At 44.9% G+C, this 12,170-nt stretch overlaps 1 protein-coding gene across 1 annotated transcript in view; it reads right to left on the reverse strand.

Moving 5' to 3' along the window:
• Window positions 1-2,189: 2,189 nt before the first annotated feature.
• Window positions 2,190-12,170, reverse strand: part of LOC311234751 (lysosomal cholesterol signaling protein-like) — a gene marked incomplete at its 3' end in the record, with an annotated part of 38,772 nt that continues 28,791 nt past the window's right edge. Inside the window, 9 exon segments of the mRNA XM_084321994.1 lie at window positions 2,190-2,850; window positions 3,490-3,627; window positions 4,950-5,014; window positions 6,412-6,507; window positions 7,479-7,636; window positions 9,281-9,358; window positions 9,906-9,993; window positions 9,995-10,030; window positions 10,032-10,130. Of these exon segments, the coding sequence (XP_084178120.1) occupies window positions 2,190-2,850; window positions 3,490-3,627; window positions 4,950-5,014; window positions 6,412-6,507; window positions 7,479-7,636; window positions 9,281-9,358; window positions 9,906-9,993; window positions 9,995-10,030; window positions 10,032-10,130 (1,419 nt within the window).

The following is a 12,170-nucleotide window of genomic DNA, read 5'->3' on the forward strand; positions in this document are numbered from 1 at the left end:
CACTGAATTGAGTATTCGGGCAGGTGGTACTGTATAAAATACAAAATCAAAATCAAAGCTTATTCAAAATAGGAAATGTACTTGCTTGCTCACACATTCAAAATCCACAGTAAAGACTAGTTTGCACATATCTATGTCCGAAGAACTATTGTGAACCACTGTGCAACATTTTGGTTCTGTCCTAGCATAGTGTGTTTCAGGTGTAGCTTACTATGTTTGAATAGCTCAGTGGTGTTATGATATGAACCACAGCCCTACATACAAAACAGCACAACTATGTTAGGTATAGGACTCTATCTGATTGTATCAAGATCATCTAGTGGAATAACTGTGTACAGTCCAGGGTAGGAGACTAACATCGAGTGGAATAACTGTACAGTCCAGGGTAGAAGACTAACATTGAGTGGAATAACTGTGTAAAGTCCAGGGTAGGAAACTAACATCTAGTGGTATAACTGTGTAAAGTCCAGGGTAGGAAACAAATGTTTTTATGCATTGGCTAAAGCAAACTTGCCAGGCCATGCTAGAACATAAAAAGGTATTTCCAACAGGGGTTCAGGTTGAGTCGGGCTGAATTTCTCTAGCCGAGATTGGTGATGATTTTGGTTATAGTCAGGCTCATGCTCATAAAACCTCAGCCAGGGCGTGGATGTGGTCGAACATTTCCGGGCCAAGTCAAACATGGCCAGAATCCGACAGGTGAGCAGTCACTAGCTTCCCACCCTGACCGACTCCATTCAGTGACAGTGTTGGTAACATAGTCTGCACCAAGCGGAGAGGCTTCAAATCCAAGCAGTGAGAAAGTGACACAGTTATACGATAATAACACACGTCGTCTTCAGTAGTCATAGAGGACTGACATCCATAGGGTGCATAAAACAGCTGGAAAATGTCACTGTGTGGTCAGTGCAAAAGGCTCAGTATATACTCTCTCAGTCATGCAGAGGAGTTGACATAGAATACTGTTGCGGTTGAAACACAAACAAACATATACCGTACTGTACCATCGGAGATGGAAAATAATTTACTTCCTGTAATTCAAAAAGAGAGACAGAGCAGATCAGAAGCTCATTTTGACTGGAAGTGAGCAGATCAGGAGCTTATTGGCTGTGTGGGTAAGCAGACCAGCAGCTTATTGGCTGTGTGGTTAAGCAGACCAGCATCTATAGTCCGTAGGATACTCTAGTTTCTGCACCTTTGCCTCCTTCCATGCATTTCATGCACACAACTACCAACATTAAAGGAAAACTCCAACATTTTGGGAAATTAGCTTATCTACCCTGGAGTTAGACAAGAAGATACATACCTTTTTTCTTCTCTGTGCATGCAGTAGGAGTAGGAAGACGCGCACCGTTAGCCTAGCTTAGCGTCAGTGACTGGAAGTAGGTTCCTCCATTAGCCTAGTTCCCAACGTCTTCCTACTCCTACTGCATGCACAGAGAAGAAAAGGCTATGTATCTTCTTGTCTAACTCCAGGGTAGATGGCAAATAAGCTAATTTCCCAAAATGTTGGAATTTTCCTTTAAGGTTCCAAGGATTTCAACAAGCCAGCTTCAACCATTTGACTCTCTTTGTGAAGATCTGATACCATTTGGTGGCACAGATGGGGCTTTTTGATGTAAGCCAGTAAAGTCACATTTCTATTTGTCCAATCAAACGTGCCCTGGCAAATGTTGTGTACATGAAACTGCATGGGTTCAAAATGCCACCTCGTCCTGCTGTCGCACCTCTCTCTCCACTGGTACCTGTCCCTCTTTAGTGTCAAGTGCATGTCATAAAATAAAACAAAAATAATGATTTGTCCTTCAAGTGTTATAAATCAAATGGATTCAGTGCCAGCCTTGCTTACGGTGGTGAACAAAATTTAATCCAGGAGAAAATAACAGTCTGGATCCAGAAGGAGTTCTAGTCTTCTGCTACCTCCATCTCTTTTCTATCCCATCATCCATTCCTCTCCTCATCATCCTCACCCCACCATGCTCCAGGGTGACTACTACTACTTTTCTCCTCTCCTCTCCTCTCCTCTCCTCTCCTCTCCTCTCCTCTCCTCTCCTCTCCTCTCCTCTCCTCTCCTCTCCTCTCCTCTCCTCTCCTCTCCTCTCCTCTCCTCTCCTCTCCTCTCCTCTCCTCTCCCCTCCCCTCCCCTCCCCTCCCCTCCCCTCCCCTCCCCTCCCCTCCCCTCCCCCTGGCTAAAAGCAGTACAGCATGTCGGGGTCGTCTTTAAACCCATGTTGGTGCGTTACATGGCATAACACCCCTCCCTGTTGGAGATGCCTAGCGTAGATCCGAGCCATGACCCGGTTCCCACAGAGGCCACTCCATACCAGCCAGTCCACCAAGTCGCTACCCCGGAACAGGCCATCGGGACGGGGCTCTAGCTGAGGCTCTGCAGGGGGGTGGATGGAGATGGGAATGTGGGCTTCAGATGGCTGGTTTCGATTAAAAGCTTGAGTGTCGTACTTAGCTTGGTCCCTGGGATAGGTCTGGGGTAAAGCTCGACAGTCTGTTGGAGCCTGAATCGGGATGGCAGCTTGGACTTCAGGCTGGGTTTCAGGCTGGGTCTGGCTGGTCCAAGATTGACTAGGCTGCAACTGAGGTTGGAGTAAAGCTTGGTTCTCAGGCAGGTTTGTGGTTGTGAGCTTGAACTTGGGGTTGTTGATTCTGAAGCGGGGTTTAGGAAGGGACTGTGTTTGATCCGGGGCTTGAACCTGATGCGGGCTGTGAGCTTGGTTATCTTCATACTGAATCTGAACCTCAGGCTGCCTCTGATCTTGTCCCACAGCTGGGGCCTGGTTCTGGGGAAGGGGGTGGTGGCAGCGACAGGCACCACCGCTCTCCTCTCCTCCACACCTGTTATTATCAGAGGAAGGATTCACCTGACGGAGCGCTCACACTCTCCCCTGAACCACTAAGGAGTGAGGAGAGAAGGAGAGCGAGGGAGAGAGGGAGAGAGAGATGGAGAGGGAGAGAAAGAGAAAGAGAAAGAGAGAGAGAGATAGGGAAGAACAAAGAACAAGAAAGGGAGGAAATAGAGAAAGAAGAAAAGAGAAGAAGGCGAGGAGGAAATGAGAAGAGGGAAAGAGAAACAAAGGAAAAAGAAAAGGAAAGGAAGGGAAGATTGGAAAGGGTTAAACGTGTTAGAAGTAGGAAGCAAAGCAAAGCAAAGCAAAGAATCATCAGAAGGACAGAGGGATGATTTAGGATTTTAGGGGAATAGTTTAGGTTTAGTGGAATCATTCATGTGTACATTCTGTGAGCAGATTAACAGATATTAGCAGCTATCGCTCATGAACACATGTCATAATCACGCAGATAAGATTACCAGAGAAGAGAGTCCAGTGTGATACAAAAGATATGATCAACTTGGTGCAGAGACACTGAATAACATTAAGACAACAATAACGCCAACGACATCAACATCAACAATCAAGTTATTCTGGCGTGCGTGCGTGCGTGTGTGCGTGCGTGTGTGTGTGTGTGTGTGTGTACCTGCGTGTGTGGACAATGTCTTGGACACATTGGTCTTTGTGGTAGCGGACAAACTGGGTGCAGGTGAGTCTGATCTCCTCTGGTACGACAGTAGGACTGTCCTCTTCAACGTCTCTGCCCTGCCACAGGCCTTGCAACCTGAGAGAGACAGAGAGACGTACACACAGACACAAGCACACAGTTGCAGAGTTCGAGAAGGACGCATCATGTGGTAATTATGAAACATGTGCACACACACACACACACACACACACACACACACACACACACGTTTAACAATATGTCATGAGAACAGATTTGTCAGCGCCGGCTGCCTATTTTTAAAAGATACATTTTGAAGGCATTTCTACTTTAACACATTCAGAGCCGGCCGGATATGACCAAATCAGGGCTTGTAGGCCAGCGCTTTAATCAATGGGAGGACGGGGATATTTGCGAACGCTTAAACTATATCTTAAATTATGGCTATGGGTCTAATACACCCGTCGCTTATCAATGACTTGCTTGCAGTCAACATGTACGAAATGGATTGTTTTTTCAAGTTCAAGTTTCTCAAGTTTCTTTATTAGTTGTCATACAGAAGTACAGAATACTTTTATACAAAATGCTTCTTTCTGTTACGCTCCAGTACATTTCCGTTTCATACCGTTTTGAATACGAGTATAGTTTGAGATTTCTAGTAATTCCAGAGAAAGATGGGATAATAGCCCTTTAGTGGAATACACAAAACACGCTGTCATTTTTCGGCTGATTTATGAATCGTTTTCAAATAAACGCTAGATTATTGATAGTATATGTGTCCTTATGCACGCTAGAGAAGCGGGCTGAAAAATCGCTTATCCGTGTCTTGCTCCGCGCCAACGGCACGCACACACACACACACACTCCGATGGCGGTGAAAGGAACATCTGATTAACCCAAGACTGGTAACATAGAGTCCTTACCTCACATCAGATGTTCTGCAAAAAGATTAATCCAATTCCTGATCGCCATTCCAAATATCGATTGCGTCCATTGATCCAACGTTATAGTCCAAAACACATCATCCAAGCTGCTCCCAGCCTCCCCAGTCAATGTGGTAACACGATACTGCTTGCCCGAGAAGGGAAACCCGGACCGGAGTTTTTTTTTCTGATGCACATCTCCAGCCAATCCAATCAAGTGACCGTCCGGGAAACGATAGGTGGCGGTATTTGCCCATTTGCGAGCTCAGACCCATTCCCAATGATAACATCAGGTTGGATGGATGAAAATGAATGGATATCGCTAATAAAAGAAACAACGATTAAAACCAGACCATACTCGTGATTGGCACGCAAGCGATGGCGAGTTAACCCGACTATCATCGTGATTGGCACGGAATGGGTTAATAGATGGTACAAGTATAGCGGCATGGGGGAGAACTGGGTTAGGAGTCCACCTTAGGACACATCGTTCACGTGGCGTGTGCCTCAGCTCACCTCTTCTTGAAGGGCAGGATGATGAGGTGTCTGTCCAGACCAAAGATACCAAATGAGATGAAACCCTGAGAGATATATATAGAGAGAGAGAGAGAGAGAGAGAGAGAGAGAGAGAGAGAGAGAGAGAGAGAGAGAGAGAGAGAGAGAGAGAGAGAGAGAGACAGAGACAGTCGGCTACAGTCAAGATAGTAGGGGTAGAAATCTTTGCGCAGCTGGGTAGTGTAGCCTACCACCGCAGAGACCCAGGTTTAATTCCTGGCAGCGGTACCTCCGGCTTGGTTAGTAGTCCCTACAATTGGCAGTGTTCACGGGTGAGAAGCTGGAATGTATATATATATATATATATGATCTGTATGTTGTGTGTGTCATAAATGTCGCTATGAATTGAAAATGGGGGACCCTGATGTAAACAAGACGAAAGTCTGCATCCCCTTAACACTTTCTTCGCCAGGCTTATGTACATCATTATACCATCCTCTGCCAGCTCTATTTGTCTATGGAGAAGTTCCCCTTCTTTGCAGGGCTATAACTTTATAAATTGTATTGCTAAATTGACATTACTATGGCCCATTCAACGTCAATTATCTATCGTTCAGGACGTAGGAACGTTATACTTTTTCATTCACATATTCATACTAAAATATGGTCTAAAGTATAAATATGTTTTTATCGTTTTCTGCAGCATTCTGCAGAACGTGATTAATAGCCCTAAATGCATTATATTGATGATCAAATACAGTTTGATAGCGATCTGTGCGAGATAAAAAATGTCAAATGGACGTGCTTCTAGAAGTTACTACTTATCATCTGATGTTGACCGGATGGGGGGGGGTCGTTTATAATTCCGTGGCCAACGTTAGATGATTCATCTAGTGTGGGTGATATGATCATTAGAGCAGTTTGTATCGAACACGGTAAAAAAAAACGCTGAAACTCACCCCAGTCTCCTCGGGCCGTTGGGCGATGAGCGTGGAGCAAAAATATTCCTATTATAGGATGTTGAAATATGCGATCCATCTCCAGGTTGTATAATAGTATATACGTCCAAATCATGTTGTTTATCAAGTTATTGGTAACGGATTGCTATCCATTGTGTCTAGCTCGAGTCCCGGGACCTATAGCGAGTGATTGGACCGAATTTGGATGAGCACCAGTTTCCGGTTTCCGGTTTGGGCGATCCGCCGATCGGCCACCAGATGGCGCTCTTGAACCGTTGGAGAGTTGAGAGGGGATCAACAGTAGATCTCAAGTCTCCGCGGGAGAAATATGATTGCGATCACAGATTTTTTAAATATTGATCTCAATGACGTGTTACGGCATCATTGGCAGAATTAGCATGGCGGGGAATGACGAGTTTAGGCGTCCTTGGCGATTAAAGTGTTAACAATTGTTGGTATTGAGCCGTAATGTATTGTACCCATTCTGCAATCTGTTAATAAAATGTTCAATCAATCAATCACACCTGTCCATAGTTGGCCACAGCACAGAAGAACTGTAGCTCCAGATAGAGTCTCCCTGGATCCCTGTTAAACAGCCACCACAGACAGCTGGACAGATTCTACACAGAGAGAGAGCGAGAGAGACAGTGGTTATAAATCAGGTCAGGTAACTCTCCCTGGGTCTGTGTTTAACAGCCACCAGACAGGTAGTCTTGTAATCCCTTGTAAACCCGTAGGACTTATGGTTTTGCAGTAGAAACATACAAACAAACACACACAAATTCAACCAAACCCCCCCCACCCCCCACACACAATATTTGTGACAAACTTTGCGACCAATTCCAGCAATATTTCCTTATTAAAATAGTCCAAGTCGCTCACAATCTTCTGTTTCTCGCAGCCAGTTTACCTGCAACATTGTACTGAGAAGCGACAACGTTCATCTGAAGGTTTCAAGCCGAGAGACGCGTTGTGACGAGGACTGACATTAACCAACAGAATAAATCACAGAGAACTGGAGCTGCTTTGAAGTTGGTGGCAGGAACCAAAGTGAGTGCTTCAATTTGTCATGGAAAAGAGTTGGTGAATGTGAGAGGGGCAGAGAGAGACGAGGATGCAGGTCTGTCTGTCTGTCTGTCTGTGTGTGTGTGTGTGTCATTTGAAGAAAAGGTATATATATGTAACGGTTGTGACAACGTCACCTCAAACTTCAATGCCCCGAGTGGGAGTCGAACCCCGGTCTCCCACACCGCGGGCACCAACACAGACCGCTATACCAAGAGGTGAATTCACTACTTTGCAACGTGTCTATCTGTCTTTTGAGGATGTGAGAGTGAGTTTAACCCATAGCACCGCTACTCACCCCAACCCTTCTTGACTGCGCTTCACGATACCATCCGTTACATATATATACCGGTATATATAAATTAGCAATTTTTCACAATGTTCACAATTACCCGCAACTTTTCCCGCAATAAAACTCAAATTGCATGGACAATTTTTGAGAAAAGCTGTTGCAAAATCAAGCATTTTAGGTGGCAATAGTCACAAAATAACTGTGAAGTCCTAGTCGTTCCGACAGCCTTCTCACCGCTAACAGGCTGACTATGAGCAGTAGACAGAGTAGAACATGTCTGACTGTCTGTCTGTCATCGTAGATTTGAGCCCCAGGTGGGGGCAGGTTCAGAGGTGGGGGGTCAGGCGACGTAGAACTCTGCTGCAGGTCATCACACGGTGCCCCACTGTGTCCTGGAGGGAAACAACACCACCACAATAACCGTTAAAACTCCAATAAAACATTTTATCATCACAGATTCATGCACAATTCAAAACAAAAGTGTTTTGTTACAGCTGGTCTTGCACCCTGTTTAACAGGTGCTGGAGCTGACCTGGACCCCCCCCCGAGGGAAATGATGTAGGAGATGATGTGGTCAGAGTAGGCCTTTTGTTTGTAGTAGACCATTTGTCACATAGTGAGAGCTCCACAGATCAAGCAAACCCCCACAGGGCTTGTATTTTGGTTTTGCACTTCTCATTCTTTGTTAAGTTATTGGTATCCTATTATTATGCAAAGTCTAGGTCAGGGGTCGCCAATTAGATTTGCCCACGGGCCAAATTTTCCCCAAGCCATTGTGTGGCGGGCCAATGATAAGTGAAAATTTTTTAACTGTAAAAAAAAAAACGACATATACATGTTTGCACTGTCTTTTTTCTATTATAAAGTGCCTCTCAGACAGTGCATTACACATGAACAGATCAGTAATTTGATTTTAATGCAGGTGCTCGCATTATAAATCGAGATCAGTAGGGTGCATTTGATTTTAAGCACCACAGCGGGTGTATTATACATCGAATGTATTATTATTATTATTAAAACACAACACTCACCGGCATAATGCAGGCAGCCCTGCCCTGGACTTGATATTGTTTCTGCTTCGGTCCTCCAAAATCCATGTTAATAACATGTTAAATGTCCACTCGCGTTGAATGCCCCACCAACTTGAACACAGTTGCTTGCTCGTGTTGCCAATGTCAACAAGCGAGAGTCACCGGTTGCTTATTGCAAGAGTTACCTGTTGCGATAAACCCGTATTTTAAGAATGACACCTGTTTATTAAATAAGCTTTATAGGTCGTAAGCTCCTCTTCTGGCTCATCATATTTCCCCGTTGCATTGCAAAGAAGTTATTCAAAGACGTTTGTTTTGTTTTTGCAAACGTTCGCTCGCCGGCATCCCAAACGCGGAAGTGAAAGTGAAATTCCATTGGTTCTCCCAGTCCATGTGACCATTTCTAGCATTTCAATTGGCTATAGTGACAGCCATAGATATGATGAATAGATAGATACAGCTTCAAAGACACTCTGGCGTCACAACGAGTGAATATTTCCTGCGCGTAAAATAAACATCATATTCTCAAAATAACCTGACGGGCCAGAAATGATTGCTGGCGGGCCCATTTCGGCCCGCGGGCCGCCTATTGCCGATCCCTGGTCTAGGTGATAGATAAGTGCCGGTACTTGGCGCACGGCGCGCGACGAGTCGAGTGAAAGTTGTGAATGCATTTTTGTGTGCACGCGCGTGCACATCCATACGCGTACTTCTGCTCAGAAAAAACTGCTGGGACGGCGTGGTACCGTGTGGGACCACCACTGCACCACTGTGGGTAAGCATTCACTTTAACCGCACACCACTGGGGCACCACATGGCACAAACCACATGACTACATGACTGTGTGGCTAGATCATCCCTTAGGTCACATTTCAGTATTGTATGGATACTGTGCATACAGAACCTCTGTAAGATTTTAATCCTATGAATTGTGCGATTTGATCAGTGAATTCAAATGACGTATTTAAAATGTGTATTTGTGTGTGCGGCTGTGCGCGTGAGCACCTGTATTCTGTGTGTCGTCCTTCTGTGTGCTGGCTATCATATCAGGTAAAGTGTGGAGAGGAGGGCTGTTGTTGAAGACTGAGGAGAGAACATAAACAAAACATAGTAGAGAAGGTTGAAAAAGAACACAACCAGATTATTAGTTCATAAAACAAATAATCCTCCAGGCCCCCTCTCCCCCCCCCCCCCCCCCCCCCCTCTCTCTCTCTCCCTCCTCTCCCCTCTCTCCTCACTCTCTCTCTCTCTCTCTCTCTCTCTCTCTCTCTCTCTCTCTCTCTCTCTCTCTCTCTCTCTCTCTCTCTCTCTCTCTCTCTCTCTCTCTCTCTCTCTCTCTCTCTCTCTCTCTCTCTCTCTCTCTCTCTCTTCTCTCTCTCTCTCTCTCTCTCTCTCTCTCTCTCTCTCTCTCTCTCTCTCTCTCTCTCTCTCTCTCATCTCTCTCTCTCTCTCTCTCTCTCTCTCAATCTCTCTCTCTCTCTCTCTCTCTCTCTCTCTCTCTCTCTCTCTCTCTCTTAAAGGTGTGATTTGTGAAATACTACGAAGCAAAGGTTTGTGTCTTGTTAACCAATACTGCCAGCTACTAAAGTGATCCACCATATAGAAATACAAAACATTGTCACTGTTGTACCTGAGTTGATGCTAGCGTCGGATGAGCTGGGTGTTGGTTGTTGAAGTTGTTGCTCTTGGTCGTCCAGGCCACCAGGGGTCCTCAGCTCCATCTGTGATGCCCGTTATAGAGGCTCTGTCCAAGGCTTTGGTAAACACTCTGCTCCCTGCCTGCCTGGCTCAAGCCCATCAGGGATATGGCTCCTAACACCAGGCTGACTGATAGCACCACTGCTGTGCTGATAATCTACAGAGGTAAAACAGAGAGCAGAGGTCGAGTTCTATCACTCTAAAATAGAGGTAAAATAGAGAGCAGTCGAGTTCTATCACTCTTCTCAACAGCATGGCTAGTTTTCTCATGAAGAAAAATAACAAACAAAATTAATTACTTTAGTCTAGTTGAGGTTTTTCTTTAGTAATAGAAGATTACTTTATTGTAAATGTACACAAGGCAAGTGAAAATTGTCCTTTCCATTATGCTTTTTAGATACACATAGCATAGGAATCTGTTTCTTTTAAAAGCCATAATTAGAGACTGTCCTAATTATATTACTTCTTTATTGGAATGGACCACTGGACCCTGTCGTACAAGATCCAGTGATTGGCTTACACTTAGGGCTAGATCCACAAAGAATGGATTGCACGGAGCAAGTTGCACCCTTACTTTAAGCAATTCATTATGAATTGAAAATGGGGGACCCTGATGTAAACAAAACGAAAGTCTTTCTCTGGTCTGCATCCCCTTAACAATTGTGATTGATTGAATGAAAATTTTATTAACAGATCTAGCCCTTAGAGTGCCTAGAGGTTGTACTGAACCTGATCCAGTGATTGGCTTACACTTAGAGTGCCTAGAGGTTGTACTGAACCTGATTGAACCATGATCAAATCTGCAAAAAAAAGAATTCATCAATGACAAAACTGAGGAAAACAAAAACAAACCCTGTGAACTTTGGAAATTACTCAACAACCAACTAAGCTGCAGCAAAAAACTAAAAACCAGATTTACAAACATAAACATAAAGACCGAAAACACCCTCATCACAGACAAGCTGGATGTGGCCAAATACTTAAACATTTTCTTCACAAACATAGCCACAACACTGGTTAATAAACTACCCTCCCACTCAGGGCATTTTGGGGTAGAACACATCCAAGCCTACTACAAAAACCTAGGAGTCCGCAAAGACGACTTCAAACTTGAAATGGTAACAACAGCTGAGGTACTCAGAAAACTGAGTGCCCTCCAACCTAACAAGGCCACTGGCCATGACAACATCCCCTCCAAATTCCTCAGAGACTCAGCAGCCGCCATCACCCCAGTCATCACACACATAATAAACCTCTCCATAAAACAGGGACACGTCCCCAAAGACTTCAAAATTGCAAGAGTGACCCCCCTGCACAAAAAAGGCAGCAAATTAGACCCAGGCAACTACCGCCCTGTTTCTATTCTTACCTCCATCTCGAAAGTCATGGAAAAGAAATTCTACGAACAGGTCAAAAAGTACCTTGCGGAAAAAAATCGAATCTACGAATTCCAATCTGGCTTCAGAACATCCCACTCCACTGACACATGCCTTCTCTATTTGAACGACCACATCAAACAAGAGGTGGACGCGGGAAAATACTGCGGCATGGTCATGCTGGAGCTGGACCTCCAAAAGGCTTTCGACACTCCATTCTGATTGACAAGCTAAAAGCAATTGGTTTCATCAGTGAGCTGGATGCAATCCTACCTGGAGGGGAGAACAGATGGTGGAGGTAAACGGTATACCCCCCCCCCCCCCCTCCCCTCCCAGTGAGCTGTGGTGTTCCACAAGGAAGCATACTAGGACCATTACTGTTCCTAATTTATGCAAATTACATGTCATCAGCTTGTGACTGCAACTTGTTCCTGTTCGCGGACGATTCAGCCCTGCTGGTCTCTGACAGGGACAAGTTGCAGGTTGAAAAAGCCCTCAGCTCAGAACTCGGCAGAATCTGCACCTGGCTCGCTGATAACAAACTATCATTACACCTGGGTAAAACAGAGTCCATTCTCTTTGGATCAAATAACAAACTCAGCAAGGCCAACGGCTTCTCTGTTACAGTGGGTGACAATATTGTCACAAGGAAAGATGAAATTACATACCTGGGTTCCATCCTAGAGGCAAATCTTTCCTGTGACAAAATGGCAACCAATGGAATCAAAAAAGTCAACCAACGAACAAGATTCTTGTACCGGATCTCCTCTCTGGTAAACAAGAATACCCTGAAGACTCTAACAGGAGCACTCATTCAAGGG

The sequence above is a fragment of the Notolepis coatsorum genome (assembly GCF_963971535.1).
Source record: "Notolepis coatsorum genome assembly, chromosome: 9".
NCBI classification, from domain to species: Eukaryota; Metazoa; Chordata; class Actinopteri; order Aulopiformes; family Paralepididae; genus Notolepis; species Notolepis coatsorum.